This window comes from Poecilia reticulata, chromosome 14, assembly GCF_904066995.2.
Source record: "Poecilia reticulata chromosome 14, P_reticulata-male-v2, whole genome shotgun sequence".
Taxonomy (NCBI): Eukaryota; Metazoa; Chordata; class Actinopteri; order Cyprinodontiformes; family Poeciliidae; genus Poecilia; species Poecilia reticulata.
This window is the reverse complement of record NC_088843.1, coordinates 18,659,483-18,682,451: the sequence shown is the minus strand read 5'-3', so window position 1 is coordinate 18,682,451 and position 22,969 is coordinate 18,659,483. Positions and strand designations below refer to the sequence as shown.

Genomic DNA, 22,969 nt, shown 5'->3' with positions numbered 1-22,969 from the left:
TGTGCTCGTTTCCCCTCTATATACTCTTTCTTTTTTTTTTTTTTAAATAAACATATTCCTCTTTGTTTTCTGATTGATAATATTCTCAATATTAAAGAAAATAGAACGAGAAAAAGGAAAAAGAAGACAGATTACTTTCATGTCTGTCAACATTATGGTGTTTATCAAACTCGGGCTGATCTCCCCGGTAATCGGGCTCCCGGTAGCCGAAGGCGGCGATGAACGTTTGGGATCGTGTTCATCGGACCATGGAAGCTTCACTGAGACGGTTACACTGACACAGTCGTGCTTCACGTTGCTTTCATGTTAAAGAAGACGCTCTTTTTGTTGTTTGCTTTATTTTTTTAATCCTGAAATAAAATGACCGTCCTGTCAGTATATGGAACGTGCAGCTGTGAAATCACATCATCATTCTAACCTGCAGACGGATGAATATGGAAGAGGTGAAGATGTGTTTGAAATCTTTGTCTTTTGGTGTTACCAATGGATACATCGAAAGACAGAGTTTATTAAAATCGACTTAAATGCATTGCGGCTGAGGGGAGAAGAGCTTTTTGCAGCCACAGGAGCCAATCAGATAGCTTCAAACAGTAAGCAATGTAATGTTTATATTTTCTTAATATGAGCATTGACCATACATGTTTACGACTTTAAATATATATACATATATTGATATGAAAACCAGAACTATTTCTGCAATTTATATGTTACAACATTTTGGGATATAAAAATGCATATTCATACCAATTGGTTATAAATTGGTGAATATGTTTTTCCCTTTGTAAAGGTATTACTGGGAAGTTTGCAACAGAATCATTCTAACAACAATGCAAAGCTGAATAAGCAACGAGGAGGGCGTGATAAGATCGCACCAAACAGACTCTGCAGCAGGTACGCAGACGGACGGCAGAACACAGAGACGGGTGAAAGAAAACAAGTGCAAAGTGAACTTCTTGGGTGAATTTTCTATCTAGTTTCCTGGAATCTTGACCAGAGATGAGACTCGTGTCGTGCCACCGGTACAGCACCTTGAGGTGGGGTGGTCTCTTATCTAAAGGAACAAACTTGATCACAGTTTTGACCCAATGTCAAAAGGTGAATATGACACAGTTGGAACATGGACGTTTCGGGAGCTGAGAGAATTTCATGAATTTGATGTATATTTTTGTCTGTGAAACATAGAAGTGAGATCATTTGTCACTTGTTTACACGAACCACCAGCCTTCCTTTTTAGTGAATCTGAATTTGTTGGTGTACCTTCCCGTGCATAAAAAAAAAGAAAGAAAAAAAAAAGGCAGGATGTCTTCAGCTCTTTGTCACAAACTCCACATGGAGATTATCTCTCGCAGATAGAAATTCTACATTTGTAGGATTTCGAGTGTAATCTCTGCAGGATCCTTGTTGTCTTCTTCAGTCAAAGCCAACAGTGAGCACAGTGGTGTTTTCTGCTGCAGGTGTCCCCCATGCAGGTTAAGGCAGCTCTGCGGTTCCCTTGAACCTCGGTGGAGATAAGGGTGGCTGGAAACAGTCAGGAATGTCGATAAAGTACATGAAGCTCAGACTGAGTCTGGTTGGCTCTGACTCCTGTCCTCTGGGTAGTGTGGGGTTGGAGAAGAGGGGTCTTCTCTTTCATCTGAAGACACGTTAAGGAGAGGAAAAGCCACCTTGCTTGCTGTTCTTGTCAAGACAGGAGCATTCTCACATAATTAGCAGGTGTTTTGTTTTTTTTTCTTTTTTTGCTGCTCTGCATCCAGCTGCGCTGCGCCGCGCCGGCCCATACGCTCACTGATGCTCCTGCCTGCTCAACATGAACCTGCTCTGCATGACTTTTCTGACTCTCATGAAGCTCAACCAGAGTCTTGCGGGGGCTTCACCCCTCCACATCCCCACCGCTCCTCCACAACCTCCAGCTGGACCGTCTGAGGCTGACCAGAAGTTTGCAGAGGTAAGTTAAACTTTTTACCTGCTGGATCAATATCTGTTTATATGCTGCTGGTTCTGCAGGGTTTTTTTTGTGTTTGGATAGTGAGGTTTATGGTAATAGGAGTCATTTTTGGTCCTCTTTGAAATATAACTGATCAAATCTGAGCGATTTGCAGCACAGGAGGTGGCGATGTTCTATGCAAGATTCTTATAGTTGCTTTCATTTTTTTATTATTATTTCTTTTTAAGATAAAGCTTCTCAAAAAATAAAGTGGCGACAGATCTAGCCATATTTAATTTGGTCTTTGATTTCTTTCTTTAATAATGAAAAGTAACTATATTTGGTTACATTTCACCTGCTGACATCTGAAATGTTCTCTGTGGCTCTCCCACACTTTTTGAGTTTTCTTTATTGCAGAACAGACCCATATCATTCTCTGGAATGATAATCACAGAACTAATTTATCTCGGTGGAATCTCTTTATGTAGCTTCACCTGAAGCGAAATGTGGTTAAGGTGATGTTGGCAGACGGGATTCTTCCCGTTCACGGCTGCCAATTCCCCAATCTGCCTTCGATCTCGTCTGCAGGAGGCAACAGCAGCAGCAGCAGCAGCAGCAGCGGGAGATGAGATTTGTCTTCAAAGTCAGCATTGTCTTGTGGTGACAGCAAATAAAATATGCAGACAGCCCCACACCGAGTTGCTTGAGGGATGCAGTGATCCCCTGTTTTTTTTCTTTTTATTTCCAATACCGATACAGATATCAGACATTTAGTATCTTCCCGATATCGATGCGATACGGAAAAACAATGCCGACTAGACTTAAAATGTTTCTTTTTGTAAATCATGTAAAAACTACACAACTTCCATTTGTTCAGTTCTGAGTCTTTTAAAAAGCGCAATCCCTCAGTATTGTAGAAGTGCAACATTATTCTTGTCATATGCTTACATTTATTCTGTAATGTTCTTACAACAAATTTAACCCACTAGTCTTTGTGTGACTAGTAGCCATGTGTCAGGGTGCTCAGGAGCTACGGTATAATTTCGTATTATTCTCGTATTTCTGTACATTTTCAGGTTCTGGTGTTTAGATTGTCTTATCGTTGTGTTTGCTGTGTTTTCCCCTGCTGACTGAGCTTCCCTGACTCCAACGCCTTCCTTGCACTTTTCCTGTGTCAGTCATTTCCCCCCTCGGCTCCAGACAGAACGTGGCTGGGCAGAGCTCAGGAAAAATGACCACCTTCTGCTAATTAAGACTTGCGTTCTCCTTGCTCCACCAATCAGAGCTCCTCAGTGTTTAAAACATCCAGTCTTCATTCTCTGTGTCTGCCTTGTCAATTTTGTTTTGTTTTTGTATATTCTGTTTTATGTTTGACTCAAAAATCAGGTTAAGAGACAAAATAACTTTGTTTTAGTTAAATGGAAGAACAAACATCTGTACAATCAACGATTCTGAAGCAACAGGATGCTGCCATGCATTTCACTGCTTTAATCCTGAATAATCTACCGGTATCCTGTAACATTTTTGGATATCGGTTAAGGTGCGTCATCTGGCTCATTTTTGCCCTCCGTGGTAAGAAATGAAGAGGCAATTGGTGATTCAATGTTGATAAAATAATAAATACACTCTGACAAGCTGGCAGGAAATGCATCTTCTTGACAACCAGCCGAGCAACTGGCTAAGCAGGAAGCTACAGCTGGAGGCTCACTGCACGACTTTCATCGTCTTCTTGACAGGTTTTGAAAATATTCAGTTTTCAGATTGGAAGACTGGGGATCGTACCCTTAAAAACTGGATTTGCTGAAGGATCACGGTCTACATGTGATTCATCAACTGCAGTTGGACATTTTAGACCAACTGCAGTCAAGTGAGCATCAGACCCTCACAGGAACTCGTACAAAAAAAAGTGGCAGTAATTGAAGATACTGTCACAATTTAGCTGATAATATTTTCCACGCCCTCCATAAACACAAAGACGGGAAAGTCAAAGGTTTTTCAAGTGAGCGTGATTTGCATAGAGCTGTGTTCTGTGTTGTGCTCGTGGTGAGAGGTTGCGACATGTATTTGATGTGGTGGGAAAGTTTGTGGGATTTGGAATGACTTCCAACGTTACGTTTTAATTTAAACACATTATTATTCCTGTCTTAACACATGGCAATCTCATGTTTGGACTGGATCCTGGCAATAAACGTTAGGAATGTACAATGCATGGTCTTGTGGTATGCAGAAATTGTTTTGTTCAGAAATGTTTTACCTAAGTGTGTCGTTGTTGTTTTTGCAGCTGTTGCTGTGATCCCAGCCTCTCTTTTCATTGGAACTAATATTCGCCGTTGGTTTTGATGATCAGTTCTCGGTGCCCAACTGGGATCAAATCCACTTCCAGAAATTCAAACATGTTTGTGTGACTGACTTCCGATCGGATTGGTCCAATCTTTACCCCATCTTACGCCACCGGATTTTGTGGAGACTCACGCAGACCTTTGGGCGTAAAATCAGCAGGAAACTGTGTGTGACGTCCCCAGAATGTTTACTAGTTTGCTCAGCGTGCGTTTAAGTTTCACTTTAGCTTCAACAGTCTCTCCACAGCTGAATACAAACTTCAGTTCTAGCACAAAAAACTTTCTCACCCACAAGTTTCTGAGGGTTCTGAACTTTTACTAAGTTACTAAACTTAAAATGAGTTAACTAAGACATAAATATAAAAGAAGTCATGTTTTGGGAAATTAACTATTTACTTTAAGAACTGAACAGATAATGGTTTAAAACTGAATAATTTTTAAAGTTCCTTAACCATTAAGTTATTTTGACAAAGTACCTGCAGGCTGAAAAAAAAAGCTACATTTATTTACAAATCAGTAGAAATGCTGTAGGTCAGAGTTTTAGCAGCCGATAACCCTGACACCTACAATTACATGTTTGTAGCAAAGTTTGTGAAACATGCTGTCATTTAATGTACGAAAAAAAAAAAAAAACACGTCTGGAATGTTTACTGTCCACATGAGTTTAAACACGAGTCATTACACACCGCTGAGTCACATAAATGCTGCCTTCAAAACACAGAATTTCCAAGGATGTGGTTTCATCGCGACCTCAGATCGACCAGACCTCGTCTTTATCAATATAAGAAAAATGTGTTGAAAGAACATGTTTAGTTCATAGAGTACCTTGCGATACTTTCCCACTTTAGAATAACAATACAGCATTTAATTGGGATTTTACGTCAAAGACATTACATTTCCTTCTTCCTAAAACATCCAGGCCTGATTGAGAATGTCCCAAAAACCTAGTTGGTGTTATGGAACCAAACTGGCCTACAGTCCGAAAAGAAAAATTCAAAATCTTTAGTATTACATAAAGTCCAGGGTAATCTATGCACCAAATGGAAGAGTGGTATAGAGAAAAATATTGAAAGAAAGTTGATCCGCTCAGTTAAAAACACGAAACTGATCTTTCTCTTTTTTTCAAGCACTACCTTGTATTGTTTATTATTCTACCTCCACTTTACCATCACAAAAATAGACTAGAGGACAATAAATTAGACCAGAATACGTCAACAGAGCACTGCATCGCCCTCTTAGTTTTGCCTTAAAATAAAACTTTGCACATTTATAGTTTGCTCAGACAGAAGTAAGGTAATGCAGCGTTTTTCTTTTGCTCAGGTACGACAGTTTAATCCGAGTCGTTTTCCACAGGAATATCTGCACCACTTCTATGGTTACCAGCCCGAGCCAGACAGACGAAAAAGGGCGGCGGCCTCCAGAGATGATTCACATCAGACAACGGGGTTCTGCGACAAGGTGAAGAAAATGCAGCGTTCCTTTGGCTTGACTCCAGACGGAAAACTCAGTCAGGAGACTCTGACTGTGATGAAGAAGCCGCGCTGTGGGCTGTCGGATGTGGAGCCTCACGGGGGCGCCGTGCGGTGGACAAAACGGACCATCAGTTACAGGTGAGACGAGAGCTCACAACCAAGCACTTCAAGCTAAAATAAGCATGTGATTATATTTTTGCAGTGTATTTTGCTAGTTGCTGACGCAAAATACAACCAATTTTGAATTGAAGTCAAAGTTTGATGTGTAACCCCCGTTTTCCTAATAAAATATGAAAATTACCAGTCACTTGTGCACATTTCTTAAAAAGTGTCAACACGCCTGATTAGGCAGGAGATTAATCTTACTGTAAGCAAGACGACTTTTTACACACGTCCCACAAAGATCATCATAAGCTCTGCATTCAGCGAAGCATCCATCAAGTTTAATCTAAAACGTTTGGCTCCTCACCGAAACAAAGTGGTTTTTCTTTCTCAACTGAAATCAAAGTGGGAGCAAAACGACAAGTGAGAATGTGATGCTGCACAAAGACATACGCCATGAAAATTAAATCAGACAGGACTGTGCAGAACTCCATGTTGTTTTTATTTACTTTTCAAAAAATTATTTTCTTAGACTTTGATGGCTGAAGGACACGGATTCCCATTTCTTTAACCACCAACGAGAGAGAGAGAGAGAGAGAGAGAGAGAGAGAGAGAGAGAGAGAGAGAGAAACAGACAGAGAGAGACAGAGACAGAGATCTTGTTTCAGACCACCCAGCTGTTAAAGCATTGCAGGCCGTATCGCTTTCTGTATGCACATACACACACTCGACTAAATTAAATCTCTAGAAATAAGACATTTACATATTTATTTGCTGCCGGTCTTGGCCAGGCCTCTCTTGAAGAAGAGATTTTTAATCTCAATGAGACATGCCTGATTGTTACATAAAGGTTACATACATAGGCCTACATCACATGACTCGTCTGACGGGGAAAAAAAGTGTTCCCATTTCAGCGTTTTGAAATACGCAGATTTTGACACAGCCGGAGAACTGCCTCATTGTAGATCAAAAAACAATTTTTTTTGTTGTTTTTTGTTTTTGATTTTTTTAATTGGCATGATTCCATTAAGAAAACTTATTTCCATAATTCTAATTATTTGGGTCAATTCTGTCGACCCAGATGCCACTTAGGCTGTGAATCCTATCAGACACATCGCCTTTACATGCACCCGTTCACAACACCAAAGCTGTCAGCAAATTGTAAACCACCACTTAACTCTGACACCGACACCAGAACCAGCGGCTGCAGAACATAAATCCCTTGTCGTGCCGCCTCGAGCGTCAGGCAAGCCATGAGTGGTAATGCCTCTTACGTCATATGTGCAGATGGTGCGCTTGCATAGGGCACAACACCACGTAGCAATGTCGCTGAGTCATTACTACAGAATTTTAGAACGGAAGTGAGGTAAGTGTTTTGTGACAAACTTCCTGCATTAATCCCACGAATTAAACAGATTTACTAAAACCATCTGTAGCAGCCTCTTGTTCTTGAAGCAGTGGCGCAAAAAGTGGGTATGCAGGGTATGCAACGCATAGGGGCGCAGCACCAGAGGGGGCGCCAAAACCCCGTCTGGAGGGGGCGGCGCGCCGATGATGTTTTCCCGTACACTAATGCGCGCCTTACGCTCCTTCACCTCGCACACATGACGAGGTAAATGTAGGGAGTGTTACCCTTCACGTATCGTTGCCTCGGGGGAGGGGGGGGGCTGAGTGAGCGTCGCTCCTTCACCCTGACGTTCCGTCCCTCGGTCGGTGGGGGGGGGGGGCGCCGATCTATGTTTTGCATCCACCTGAATAATGTGTAGTTGCGCCACTGTCTTGAAGACTGCTGTATGTATCCTGGAGCTGCCTGCCAACATGTTTTGTACTTTTTAAAGAAAATAACTCACTAATCATCATAAGCTGCAGTCCTACAAATTTTCAGAGGGATAAGGAAAAGAAAGACATTAAAGAATCAAGCTTGTCATTGGAAGAGTGAGTCTTTATAAGATGATAAATAATGAAATGTAATCCCCAGGAAGAAAAACAACAACAAAAAAAGATGCTAAAGTTTAGTTTTAAAAGAAAATTCTCCTCTAAGAACAATAAAGGAACAGTTAGGGAAGTTTTCATTTTGGTGTGTGTGCACAACTCATACACCATCTCATACACCATGGACAGGCAAGGCAGAGGCTACAAATGGAGTATCTCCCTGCGGCATCGGTTTGAAAAGCTTGTCACGTGTTTAAAAGTAAGATCTCAAATGTATGAAACTGTTGCTACAAGAATACATGTAAGAGAATCTTAAGAAGTTGAGAAAGTCCACTCAGATGCGGCAGACCTGAAGGACATCTAACTCTTCTTTATGTTGATTAAATACATTAACTATTTCACATGACTTTATGTAAATTAAAGGAAAAATGTGCTTCTGCAGGATTGCTGGTGAAAATCTGCCTTTCCCAGCCAGCAGGACTCTCAAAGCCATCAGGACAGCGCTGAAGCTGTGGTCCAGCGTTTCCCTCGTTAGATTCCGCAGGAGGGAAGCAAAAGAGGCTGACGTTAGCATTGCTTTTGTCAGCGGAGGTGAGCTTTGTGACGAGCCGGGTGATTAAAAAACACGTATCATCTAGATTGATGACACGGCGGTGTTTTCAGCAGACCACGGCGATGGATCTCCCTTCTCTGGCAAAGGGGGAGCTCTGGCTCACGCCTTCCTCCCTGGTCTGGGAATCGGAGGGGACGTGCACTTCGACTCTGCGGAGGAATGGACCTTAAATTATACTGGTACGGGATTTTAAAAAGGAGTTAGAATCCTGCTGTTCGCTCATCTAACTCCTAACATTCCTCCGGGTTTCTGTGAGGTTTTGTTCTGATTCTGAATGTGTGTGACCCGTCATCCCGTTTCAGGTATCAGCCTGCCTGTTGTTGCAGCTCATGAATTCGGCCATGCTCTTGGTCTCTCCCACTCCTCTGACCTGGGATCCGTCATGTACCCAGCTTACAACTTTGCACCCAGTTTGGAGCTCTCCTTTGACGACGTGAAGAGCATCCAGCACCTTTATGGTGAGCGTGAATCCTAAAAGCCTTACGCTGTGCGGGATGAGAGAAGTCACCTCTCAGCGAGTCAGTCGTATGATCTGCATCCCACCTCTTATGTTCAGCCATAGAAAATTCTCCAAAGCCACCAGATTGAATTTCTGTTTGTGTTTCTCGTCCACAGCATTCTTCAGGTGAACACACAGATTTTTATTCATATTTAGTTCTTTTTTTAAAAGAGGCAGTAGGCCTACTATGTATTTTCCACAAACTGTCATTATAATGCACAATCAAGTAACTATGTAAAAGAACTCTGACTTCTTAATTTGACGCCTTGAAATTGTCTCTGTCTCTTAAAAAAAAAAAAAAACTCCAATTGTCGAAAAGAAGAAGTTGTGAAGGATGATGAAAAAGTGTGAAAATGACTCTTCACACTGTTGAAGAGTCGTTTGCAACCTTGCTACAAGCCGTCACTTAGCCTGAAGGCAACATATGATCAAAAGCTCTTAAAAGTTTATTTCACGCTCATCAGATTTTTCTTCCGACCTCGACCCGCTGACACCGCTCCTCACCACAGACATACCCTGCAATGAAAATCACAATCACAAAAGAAATCAATTCAGCCGAAATGACGACCATTTCGTGGTCTCTGTCATTTGCAACTGTGTGACGGAACTTGCATCACCGCCTCCAGGCTGGCCGCTTACTTCTTCTGTCTGCACTTCAAAAACAGCAAAAACATTTCTGTCTAGTCATGATGCAGACACTCTTTCTTGTACTGCACACACCTCTGTTTACAGCCAGTAAAGGGGCAGTATCATGTAAAATCAACTTTTTTTGAGGCGTACATCATATTATGATGTTGTTCCCTCAAAAAAAAAAAAAAAAAAAAAAACATCCCTGGAGTTTTGCCTTGATTCTTTCCCAGTTTTTAGAGGAATCCTTTAATCTCCTGTGGCAAGTCTTGAACGAGCTATTTACAGTCCTACTGAACGAACGAGGCTGTTATTCAGTGACGTGACTCAGTAATATTTTTTGCACGGCTCCGTAAACTGTGGTTCCACCGGGGTGGGATAAGACAGTTCTTCTACGTTTATGTTTTCTTTTGCTGCCTCAGGTGAAAACCCCAACTTCCACCTACAGTCACTAAAAAGGCCTCCACCGAAAACCCCTGACAAATGCGATCCAGATCTGTCCTTTGATGCTGTGACCGAATTACAACAGGAGGTGGTGTTTTTCAAAGACAGGTGTGTGTTTCCTCAAGAGTGTGCTTTTTTTTCTGTTGAAGATCATTGGTTTACTTCAGAGCTTTCTGACTTTACAGATTCATGTGGCGAAAACATCCCAGCTTTGTTGAAACGCGCATCGCCCTCATCAGCAGCCTGTGGTCAGACTCTGTACCGTCTCACCTGGACGCCGTGTATGAGAACGTGGAGAAAAACTTTATTCTATTTTTCAAAGGTAATACATGGATTGGAATGAGGACTCTAGACAGAAGCTCTGCAGGAGTCTTAAAATGAGTCTCACCTGAACTGCAAACACACATGAGGTGTTGATGTGATGGTTTTGAAGAAGGAAAAAAAAACGTATTTTTCTTGCAGGTGATCAGTACTGGAAAGTGCAGCAGTTAATTCTACAGGAAGGTTTTCCCAGAAACATCTCAGACCTGGGCTTCCCCTCCAGAATAAAGTCGGTGGATGCTGCTCTGCACTTCAGAGACGATCGCTACACCGTGTTCTTCACCGGCCATGAGTGTTGGAGGTCGGTCACATTCTCGCATTTCCCATATTTTTCTTTGATTTGTCTATTTGTGTCATGCCGGGACAAATGAAGAAAAGTTCTTGCATTAAATTAAATCAACATAGAATCCAGTCGCATATCTCATCTAAAAGCAACAATGTACTGTAGGAATGAACGGGAGATGGACATCTGAAAATAATCCAGGTTCTAATCTGCTAATCTGTCTATATTCCAACCCTCACCAGATAGAGAACAAGATCCTGGACATAAGTGGCCAAAAGAAACTCCCACTGGCTGGGCTCAGTTCAGCTCTATTCAAACTCTAATTAAATTTTTCATAGACAGTCTGGTTCATTGGGGAGGTGTGAATACTTAAACTCTGATGTGAACCAAAAAAGCGAACTATGGTCCAACTAAAACCCTAGGTCTCAGTTTGGTTTAAGTGAACTCAAGTGTAGTTCAAATGTACATGTGAACACCAAGTGGACTGAGGACTGCTCCAAAAACAGGAAGTAGACTATAATACGAGGAATTCTGGGTAAGTACAGCCTGGTTGACTGCTTTTGGAAGTCTCCCACTGGGAGGAGACCCAGAACTAAGGATTATCCCATCTGACCTGGGAACGCCTTTAGATCTCAAAGAATGAATTGGAGGATGTTGCTGCCTGCTGGGGACAGAAATATCTGGGTTTCCATTCAGGACTTTTCCCCCAGAAACAGACGGATAAACTTGACGGGTCTTATTGCCTTGTCTCATCTATCCCAGAATGCCTCTTCTGTCAAAATTGCTCTGTAAATGCTGATTCAATCGCAAAGAAAACATCACTAAATCTTCCAGATGTCTGGAGGATTTAGAGACGAACACCTGAATGCTGATAGCATTCTGACGAACTCTGATATTGGGTACAGAGTAGACCTGATGTTCTGCTTCCTTTTCAGTTATGATGAAACAAGAGAACAACATATTTCCCATGTGAATGTAGACTAGATTGACTCACACGGTGTATCATTTTGTTACTCAATGAAGCCAAGAGGAAAATAACATCTGTTTACTCAAATGTGTGTCATATTTAGGTACAATGAATTGCGGGCCGTGATGGAGGGATCACCAATGCTCATCGAGCAACAGTGGCTGGAAATCCCATTCCCTGTAGACGCAGCTGTCTACTACGAGGGTAGTTAAATAATCTCTCTTCTGTTTGTTTTTTGTGGCTTTACAGAAACAAAACGCACAGGGAATGAGATTTCAGTTGTTTTTGAAATTAGCTTTTTTTGGGGGGGGGGGAAATCCGTGATTATCTTCCACTTTAATTTAAGGTTGAATTTTGACTTTTCAGTCATCACTTTGAAAATCTTGTTGCAGTTTTTTTTTACTCAGAATCTGTCTTCAAGATATAAACCTACAGATCTGTGTTATCATCTGTCAATAGCTGTTTTTCAAGCATGCTATAAACCATGAAGAATGTCCAAAAACATCCCTCCTAGTGGCATAAGCAATAACATTAAACCTACATTTGTTAGTCATTTTCAATGAGAACTATTACACACAGAGAGTCTTGCAAAAGCATTCATAACCAGTGATTTATTTCAGAGATTATTTATTATTTATAGTGAATAATTTACCTGACGAGAACAAAATGGTAGAAGAATTTAAAATATTTTTACAAATAACATTTGAAACCTACAGCGAGTCTTGTTTCTACCAGCTTTACAGCTATAGACTACGCCAAACTCCTCTTTCCACAGCAGCTCAATCTCAGTGAGTTTGGGTGGACATAAATGTTCACGTTGCCACATATTTAAAGTTGGATTTAAGTTCCTTTCAATAAATGCTCTGTTGCTGTTACTCTTCCATAAAGTCCAAGTTTATGGAGTGTTTGAATGATTCTTGTCCTGTGAACAGAGTCTCCTTTGTCAACTCTGGATCTCTGCAGCTCCCCCAGAGTGATCATGGGTTTCTTTTGCTCTGATTAGTGCTCTCTTTACATGACATGTCAGATTAGGTAGACAGCCGTATTTGGGCTGCAGTTGTGTCATTCGTTTTCATGTTCAGATGATGAATTAAACAGAACCCTAGTAGCTGCTTGATATATTATTTTATAACCAAACTTTGCTTTAGAGCAAAGTTTGTGAATACCTTTTGAAGCACTCTGTCTGAACCTCATTATCGACTCTTGATTTCCTGCAGGATTTGTGAACTTCTTCAAGGGAAACAAGCAATATAAATATGACTTTGGCCAGAACCACGTTGTCTCCGTCAGCAGCGCTAATGACCTAATGGACTGCGAGATGGGAAAGAGCAACAAGCACGCACTCTGATGATGAAACGGTCTGATGATGACATTCTTTCATATAGGCCCACATATAGTCATATATATAGTGTATTGTCACAGGGAACCAGCTGTCTCCGGCAGTAACCACAGTATTTGTGAAACTGGGAACTAATAAATACTACAGGGAAGTGGTTGAAAGTCATACCGCAGTGTGTAATAGTGTTGAAAGAAAGGAAATTTATACCATCTATCAAAGCCATGTACAATTTAAAAGATGTTTATTTAATTTTTCTACTTTAAGTGTTTGTTTTTTTAAGATTTGCAACAAATATTGAATGAAATGAATGACAGTAATGCATGTATTAGATATTTTGTCTAAACAAAAAGATCTACATGTGTCTGGGTGTCCTTGAGCAAGTCGCTTCACCCACCTTGTCGGTGGTGGTCATGAAGGCAGCCTCGCTTCTGTCAGACTGCCCTGGGGCAGCTGTGGCTACAGTCCAGTAGCTTGCCATCACCAGCATGTGAATGTGATCTTTAAGATCTCAATTTGATGAAAGGGGCAGTATAAATAAAATTATTATTCTTCTTTCTGAAACTGACTTTGTGGTCTGTAACCTGGAGTACAGAAAAGCCTCATGTCTGGTACATATTTTTATGAATAAAACAATAATATCCATCCATTTTCTTGAACCCTTGTCCCTCAGTGGGGTCGGGAGGGTTGCTGGTGCCTATCTCCAGCTAACGTTCCGGGGGGGCGTGGTCACCCTGGACAGGTCGCCAGTCTGTCGCAGGGCAACACAGAGACACACAGGACAAACAACCATGCACACACACACACACTCACACCTAGGGACAATTTAGAGAGACCAATTAACCTGACAGTCATGTTTTTGGACTGTGGGAGGAAACCGGAGTACCTGGAGAAAACCCACGCATGCACCGGGAGAACATGCAAACTCCATGCAGAAAGACCGGGGCCGGGAACTGAACCCAGAACCTTCTTGCTGCAAGGCAACAGCTCTACCAACTGTGCCACTGTGCAGCCCTAAAACTATAATATATGGTTTCATATTCTAGTAAATGTTTATTATTGATATTTTTTGTGAGTATCTGCCATCGCTGTTGATGAATTTTTCGCAGACGGCACATTGGTCATCAGTCATTGTCGTTCCTCTCACAGTCCAGGGTTGTGCAATTGTTGACAGAATGTAGCTTTAGATTCACAATGCAGAATGTCCCAGGCTCAGATTAATACAGGCTTATGGGGATTAAACAGTAAACCAACCTGCTGACTCAAAAACTCCCTGCTCCAATAAACCCCTTTTCCTTTGAGTCACATGTCTCAGGATCAGAACTAAGGTTGAATCAAACATGTTTTTTTTTAGATTTGTAAACATTAGACTCCCATCCTGGTGTCAAAGCTTTTCTCTGGCAACTTTCATTTATTTAATTTTTTTAAGTAAAGCAGGATGGCAGAATGAGCTACGTTCATATATTTCACATGGTCAAAAAAAAAAATCTATCAAATACATGTATCCCGCCCAAGTCTTGTCTTCAGGCTGTGCCCAGATTTACATGGCTGAAATGCCAGCAACTGAGAGAGGGAACTCTATCTCCATTGGTGACAATCATCATCCAAAGGGTGGAGTGCCTTCTCTGGGTTGGTGGAGAGGTCCTGCCCTAAGTGGAGATGTTTATGTATCTCTGGATCTTGTTCAGTACTGAGGGAAAAGTGCAGCGTGAGATCGATAGGCAAATTAGTGCTGTACTGATCTGTTGTGGTGAAGAGAGAGGTGGGTCAAAAAGCGAAGGTCTCAGTTTACCAGTCAATCTCCGTTCCTGCACACATCTACAATCATAAACTTTGGGTAGTGACCGAAAGAACATAATCATGCATACAGGCTCCTGAAATGAGTTCGGATGACCCTCTCGGACAGGGTCATCCGAGAGTGCCTCAAAGTAGAGCCACTGCTTCTCTGCATCAAAAGGAGCTGTTTGAGGTGGCTTGCGATGCCTCCTTGGTGAAGAAGCATCCTAACTAGTGTCCCAGAAGGAGGAGAGTCTCTGGTTCGGGAACTTGAGGGTCTCATCTTTACTTTTTGTGGATGATATTCTGTTGGCGTCTTAAGGCCACGACCCTCCAGTTGGACTGGAGCAGTTCCCACTTTGAAGCATCTGGGATGAGAGACGGCATCTCTGAAGTCTTGGTTCTCAACTAGTAAAAGCTTGACTGCTTCCTGCAGATTGGAGGGTCAGCCTCTGCTTATAAGCAGAGTAGTCTCAGTGTCTTGGTATCTTTGTGAAGGACGGTATGACTGCAACTTTTTGCAAATGTGTCTTGAGTTTAAAGAATGTTCATGAAAAAAGTACAATGCATGCACAGCTGTGTACAAGGACATCCCTGTAAGCTTCAAACTCCATTACCCACTGACACCCCAACCCCCACTTATAAGTCACTACTGGGTTGTTATATATACTTTATCTTTTTCTATGTGATATAAATAAACAATTTAAGCAGAATCAACGACCCTGGTGCTCTCATGGCCCCTTCATACTCATACCAAAACCCAGACACATTTGTTCTGCCGCCAGATGATGTCAGAAGCATCCAGTTGCTTTATGGTTTGTGCCCCCAAAAAATACCTTTTTTTTTTAAACAAACTAGCAACAGAGTAAAAAAATTTTTCTGAACTTTTCCATTATTAATTCCTGGGATTCAATGTTAATACCCAGGTAAAAATGAGGATCCAATTCTTCCTGGACCAACTGCTCCCCCCACTCCTGATGCCTGTGATTCTTCCCTGGTCTTGGACGCTGTTGCTACGCTAAGAGCAGAGATGTTCTTCTTCAAGAACCGGTAGAGTAGAATCCTAAGTCTTCAATAATGCCAGCTGGAGTCAACAATTTATTTTTTTAAATAACTGCTCCAAGATGTAGCTTTAGTTTCTCTCTGTCTCTTCTCAGCTTCTTCTGGCGTAAGTACCCCCAGAGTTACACCCTTCAGCAAACTCTCATAACAAACTTCTGGCCCGATGGGCCCGACAGTGTTGATGCTGCTTACGAGAGTCACCAGTCAGACAGAATATTTTACTTTAAAGGTATTTGATATCTTTGTTAATCATTGCATTTTTTATGTTACCCAAATAGCTTCACCAAAATAACTTTTCTTGACAGGTCGTGAAGTTTGGGCTTTCAGTGGCTATGATCTGGTACGGGATTATCCCAAATCGATTTCCAGCTTTGGTTTGCCCAAGAAAGTCAAGAAAGTTGATGCGCCCCTCAATGACCCAGAGACTGGCAAGACTCTCTTCTTTGTTGGCAGCAATTACTACAGGTGTGTTCAAGCAAGACTAGAAATTAATGGTGAATTGTGTGAACTCTAAGTGAAGTCCAAGAAAGTTGGGGGTCTGTTCTCCTATTCCAAGCTTTTCTGCTTTTTAATAAGAAATAATTATCACATTTTATCTTGTCCTTTGCAGCTATGATGAGACTATAAAGACGATGGACTCAGGATTCCCAAAGCGAGTTGATGAAACCTTCTCTGGAATGACCAGAAAGGTGACAGCAGCTTTACAGTACAGAGGTGAGTCGCTTCCAACAGCACACGATTAATGAAATGACTAAATGACCTCAGTGATTCTGTCCAATCCAGTTCATTTTTCCTCACTAACACGTATCATCTCTGCTCTGCAGGTTACACCTACCTCTACAGTGGTCCCTACATGTACGAGTTCAGCTTCAGTACGGGGCGGATGCTGCGTCTGCTGAGAAACAGCTACTTCCTGCCCTGCACCAACTACTAGATCAGCTTTTGAAGAAAACCAATGAAGGGTCAATTAATGCCAAAATGACATCCATAATTTATAACTGTAAAACCTTTTCATGCCATTGTTATGTGCCATAGTTTCAGGTAAATAATGAACCTTCTTCTATACAGTCTATCTTTTTATATTGACCTGATATTTTTATATGCCAAAATGTTTTGTTTTTTTTAATTACACTATCTTAATAGTTATTTGAGTTTACTTTGATTATTTAGACTATTCAATTGTTTAACCATTTTCAATTGTTTGCTTCTAATAAATAAATCAAATGTCACTTTAGCTGCATGAATGTGGATTCCTTTTCGAGTGTATGAATAATTCTGTATGAGTAAATCATCTAAAGGGAATGATGTCATCGGGGGGGAAAAAAACTTGTGTGTTGTCACACGTCAGTGTTATAGTTTCAAATGATTTTCTTGAAATAGAAACATCTTCAATGATAAAAGTTGATCCTCTGAATTGTGCCCACAACTAAGTTTGGTAAATGTTCTGTTATTGCACAGCACTTAAAAGCCCAGATGGCCCCAAAGTGACTGACACTTTTCACATTTCAGTCATTCACTCATTCACACTCACTCGCTGATGGTGGCAGTTTATGAATATGTATAGTAGTCTGACTGAGGCGAGGCTGCCATGCACCACCTGCTGATGGTGGCCCTCTGACCACCACCAGCAGGCGAGGCGGGTGAAGTGTCTTGCTGTCTTGCCCAACGACAGATTTCTGCATTATTTGTAACTGCCTGACGGAACTTGCATCACTGGTTCCAGGCTGGGAATTTAGCAGAGATGAGTTTTGAGGCACTTTCTTTTGCTTGCCATTTTGGGGAAAACAGCAACTTCTTTGTTGCATAAAGTTACGCTGCAGAAAGAAGCTTTGCATTCTTTCTTATATTGCACACACTGTTTTGAAAGTAAGCTCTGAAAGTAAGCACCTCTACCACTGGGTTTCAGTGACAGACCCTGGATCCTGTCAGTGGGACATAAGAGAAACAATGTGCATGTGGAGAATAATTGCTAAACATCTACTATTCCCTAATAAATGCTTGACTCCTTCAGAGTGCAGCTGCATTCCTACTAAATTACAAGCAGCTGGACTCTGTTTACTTGTTACTTCACTACAACTGGTTTGAGCATAAATTCATTTCCTTACACAGAATTGTAATCAGGAGAATCAGAAGAAGTGGGGTAGAGGAGAAGACAGAAGCATGTCACAGTGTTTAATAAATAAAAAATACATTTTGAAAAGCGTGAATGCATCTATTTCCTTCCATCTTACAATTATTCACTAAATTGTACTGGTCTCCTACTTGAAGTCTCAGAAAACGTCTATAAGGTTTATGATCGTAACTTGACAAAATGTGGGAGCAGCTACAAGTTGCGAGTGCTTTTCTGAAGCGCTGCGTCTGAACCTCGTTTTGGATTCTTGATTTTCTGCATCAAATGGGATAGATACTCACATCACGTACTCTGGTGATGAAATGGCCTGATTATGATGACATGGCAGAGTGTGTATATTCACCAGAAACGGGATCTTTCTAGCAATAACCACAATGTTTACAACATTTCTTTGGGAAACTAATAAATACCACAAGCGATTAAAAGTAACATCTCGGTGTGGAATAGTGTTGAAAGAAAGAATTGATACCATCTATTGAAGCTATTTGCAAATTAAAAATGTTTTTTGTTTGTTTGTTTTGGTTAATTTTTTGTACTTTATGTATTTTACTTTTTAAGATTTGCAACAACTGATGAGTAAAATGAGTAAGAACAATATTTGTATTAGATATGTAGCTAAAAGAAATTATATCTACATTTAGATTCTTTCCAAAATGGTGATGTGAACAGTACCTGTAATGCAGAAAACCTTACGTTTTTTGCTATCATATGTGGGTTTTTAGTACTGCAGCACATTTTTAATGTATCTGCAATCACTGCTGTTGAGCAAATCTTCGTAGACGGCACATTGCTTATCAGTCATTATCGTTCCTCTCAGCGTCCTGTGTTGTGCAACTGTTGACAGAACGTAGCTTTCCATTCACAATGGAGAACATACTGGGCTTAGATTAATAAAAGTCTGCGGGGGTGGACAGTAAATCTACACTGACTCACAAAACTCCCTGTCAGAGTTTAGATTTCCTGTGAATCAACAGATGTCACCTTAGCGTTCATCACCAATCAAAGTTGCAGATTTGTGATATGAACATAATAGTATCAACATGATAACAAAATATTCATTTGGAAGGCTCAATGAAATGCAATTGTTTGAAAATAAGTAAAACCAGAAGGCACATTCGTGCATTTCTATCATATGTTAAAAGAAAAAAATCTGGCAAATGCCTGTAAAGTCCGTCCATGTTGAATCCCCTAAGAGCAAAATTCAACAACCAATCAAATTATTTCAGGCTAATATAAAACTCATTACACATGAAAAACATCTTGATTTATTTGTCATTGAAAGATAATGTTGATGGAAAGAGCCAGGTTTCAAAGGTTTCAAGAGGCCATCCTAAAGTGGGAGACGCCCGAAAATTGACGGCATATGTTGGAGTTGACTGAACTGTGATTCAGGAATAGGCTTTCAAATGGCGAACTGTACAGAAAAGGCTTTGAGTTTTGTAAGTGTCCCATTAAATGTATGACAAGTGTCTGGTAGCTCTCTAAAGGGGTCAAGAAAGGTTGGAGGTCCGGTTTATTGTTTGGTCCTTAGGGAAGATGGGGAACCAGAGATGTCAAAGGGCTATTTACGTTCATGAGCTTGATCTCAATCGTATTTAAGTGAAAAGCATGTGGGTCAGGAACTCAGGGTCTCATGTTGGCTCATGGATTTTCTCTTGGTGTCTTTAGGGCACGACAAGGGAGTGTACTGGAGCAGTTCACAGTTTGAAGCAATCGTAGTGAGAGTCAGTACATCAAATCTGAACAAATGGTTCTCAGTCAGAAAAAGCTGAAAACTATGGGATCTGATTTTTCTTCAAGCAGAGCAGTTCAAGGATATGGTGTCTTGTTCGCAAGCTGGACAATGCAAAGATCTGAGCTGTAAAGCAAAGCTCTGACTATTTCAGTCTATTGATGGTCTGACACTTACCTTTGGTCAATAATTCTGGGAGGTAAATTAAATGCTGAGATGCCACACAAGCAGCTGAAATGAGCGGTTTGTGTGGGAAAGCGGAGCTGGCTCAGTGAAAGGGTGAGGAGCTCCACTATTTGGAGACAACCTGAAGTGGAGCTGCTTTCTACAAAGAAAAGCTATGAGTTGTGAAGTTCATTTCACCGTCTCATCAGGGAGCTTCCTGAGCTCCTCCTTTTATTCAATGTCCCACTCTTTTATTAGACTGTAGGTTAGACCCAGAACCCAGTGGAGAAACTGGATCCTCGCTTCTCACCTGGGAGTCTTTTGGTGTCCACCCATAAAGACCTGGTAAGTGTTGGTTGAGGAGAGGAATCTCTGAGTTTAGATGGATAAATTAATAATATTGCAACTTCTTGAAAACGTGTCTCCTGTTTATTCCAGAGTGATTTTAAAAAGTTATAATGTACAGAACGCTGTCTCACATGGATGAGCTTGTGAGCTTCAGTCTTCCTTACCACAACCCTCAATCACATGCATCATTTATTAGTCATTTTTTACAATTGAGATTTTTTTTATTGTAATTACTTAATTCAGAACTTAAATTAATTGAAATCGGTTTATGAAGACAGGTAATGTTGATAGAATGGTTTGTAATATACACTTTTTTCTATGTGACATTATCAAATTATTTTTGGCAATGCTTTAACATACTGGTAAAATATATTGGCACCACTAACACGAACTTTACAGTGTTATATACTTCTTTACAGTATTTCTTTCTTTTCATGAAATACAAAAAGTCTTCCCAAGGTGCATGTGCATGTACGGAACACATGTCAAAATGAAAGTGTCATGTTTTGGGGAAATTCTGTCGTATGAACAATCAGCTGTAAACTTCTTCTGCTACCCATAAAAGGAGTCAAGAGTCTCTCTCTCAAGTATGTAGTTGCTCAACACACCCTGTCCAGGCCCTTTATAACGGCTCCCTCCAGGTGGGAGACACAAGTTGAGTTCAACAAGGAAACATGAAGACTTTCACGCTGAGTTTTCTCCTGAGCCTTTCGGCTGCAGTGTTCTGCATGCCGGTGTCGCAGCCTACACAGCAGGATGAGCAGTTTGCAGAGGTATGTGCACTTGACCTGTATTGAACGTACTGAGTAGTAAGAAACTAAAATGTTCTTTTATTTTAATAAATTATGTGTTGACCACCACATAGAGAGCAGCAAACGAAGCCTCTCTGTTCTTTCTCTCCACCAGAACTACCTGAAGAGATTTTTCAACCTGACAGAGGAAAGAGGTCCATCGTTCAGAAGTGGCATCAGCTCAGTGTCTGACAAGCTGATGGAGATGCAAAAATTCTTTGGCCTTCACATCACAGGGAACCTGGATGCCAACACCTTGGCCATGATGAAGAAGCCACGCTGTGGAGTCCCAGATGTAGACGTTGCTCAGTTCTCCACTTTTGGAAATAATCTGAAATGGAACAAGAATGAACTCACATACAGGTGGGAGATCTCAGAAGATCACATGTTCAGTGATGTGGACTATCACAGATGTATTTGGTTCAATATGGAACATTTTTTATGTATTCAGGATAGAGAACTACACACCAGACATGCCTGCAGCAGAGGTAGATGAATCCATTGAGAAAGCTCTTCAGGTTTGGGCCAGAGTTACTCCACTCAGATTCACAAGGATTTACAGTGGCATAGCAGACATCATGATCTCCTTTGGTCGTGGTGGTGAGTATCAAACTCTTTTTCCAATTACTGTATTAGAAGTTCTTGAAAAAGTTTTTTCTTTGTTTCAAGCTTAATGGAAGATGTCCTTTCTAACAGAACATGGTGATTTTAGCCCATTTGATGGACCTGACGGTACTCTTGCCCATGCTTTCGCTCCTTCTCCTGGCATCGGAGGAGACGCCCACTTTGACGAAGATGAGACCTTCACTTTCCGCTCCAACACAGGTAAGTTTGTTCTTTATACTTTATACTCTTTCAGCTCTTCCAACGCCTGATTGGTTCAACAAGAGGTGTAACTCATCCTCCGTTTCCTAGGCTACGTCCTCTTCCTGGTTGCAGCTCATGAGTTCGGCCACTCTTTGGGTTTGTCCCACTCCAACGACCCTGGTGCTCTCATGGCCCCTGTGTACTCGTACCGAAACCCAGACACGTTTGTTCTGCCGCCAGATGATGTCAAAGGCATTCAGTCACTGTATGGTTAGTATCATAAAAACCATGTTTGAACAAACTACCTTAGACTAAACTTCTTTCAGAACCTCTCCATTATTGATTTCTGATATCTAATGCAATATGCCATCTATTTTTCAGGCAAAAATGAGGATCCAATTCCTCCTGGACCAACTGCTCCCCCCACTCCTGATGTCTGTGATTCCTCCCTGGTCTTGGATGCTGTTGCCACGCTAAGAGGAGAGATGTTGTTCTTCAAGAACGGGTATGGTAGAAGCTTAAGTTTCCATTAATTTGAAGCTGGAGTCAATGATTTACTTTGCAAAAAAACTGCTCCAAGATGTGCCTAATGTTTGTCCATGTGTTTCTTTCCAGATTCTTCTGGCGTATTTACCCCCAGAGTTACACCCCTCTGCAAATTCTCATAACAAACTTTTGGCCCAACGCCCCTGACAGTGTTGATGCTGCTTATGAGAGTCAGCAGTCAGACAGAGTGTTTTTCTTCAAAGGTATTTGATTTCTGTCTTTGTTGACTGGTGGAATTTTTATAGTTTACCCAAAAGCCTTAACAAAAATTACTACTTCAAACTTTTTCTTGACAGGTCGTGAAGTTTGGGCTTTCAGTGGCTATGATCTGGTACGGGATTATCCCAAATCGATTTCCAGCTTTGGTTTGCCCAAGGACATCAAGAAAGTTGATGCGGCCCTCAATGACCCAGAGACTGGCAAGACTCTCTTCTTCGTTGGCAGCAATTACTACAGGTGTGTTCAAGCAGGGCCAGAAATTAATCGTGAATTGTGTGAACTCTAAGTGAAGTTCAAGAAAGTTGGGGGTATGTTTTCTTTTTCCAAGCTTTTCTGCTATTTAATAAGAAATAATTATCATATTTTATCTTGTCCTTTTCAGCTATGATGAGACTACAAAGATGATGGACTCAGGATTCCCAAAGCGAGTTGATGAAACCTTCTCTGGAATGACCACGAAGGTTACAGCAGCTTTACAGTACAGAGGTGAGTCTCTTCCAAAACCACAGGATTAATGAAATGACTAAATGACT

At 41.2% G+C, this 22,969-nt stretch overlaps 1 protein-coding gene across 1 annotated transcript in view; it reads left to right on the top strand.

Moving 5' to 3' along the window:
• Positions 1-1,795: 1,795 nt before the first annotated feature.
• LOC103476142 (uncharacterized) overlaps positions 1,796-22,969 on the top strand; it is a gene marked incomplete at its 5' end in the record, with an annotated part of 30,155 nt that continues 8,981 nt past the window's right edge. The window contains 17 exon segments of the mRNA XM_081615879.1: positions 1,796-1,945; positions 5,617-5,873; positions 8,212-8,360; positions 8,436-8,561; positions 8,685-8,840; positions 9,931-10,060; positions 10,138-10,274; positions 10,415-10,574; positions 20,780-20,846; positions 20,980-21,227; positions 21,316-21,464; positions 21,561-21,689; positions 21,780-21,941; positions 22,053-22,176; positions 22,287-22,420; positions 22,514-22,673; positions 22,819-22,922. Coding sequence (XP_081472005.1) covers positions 1,796-1,945; positions 5,617-5,873; positions 8,212-8,360; positions 8,436-8,561; positions 8,685-8,840; positions 9,931-10,060; positions 10,138-10,274; positions 10,415-10,574; positions 20,780-20,846; positions 20,980-21,227; positions 21,316-21,464; positions 21,561-21,689; positions 21,780-21,941; positions 22,053-22,176; positions 22,287-22,420; positions 22,514-22,673; positions 22,819-22,922 — 2,542 coding nt within the window.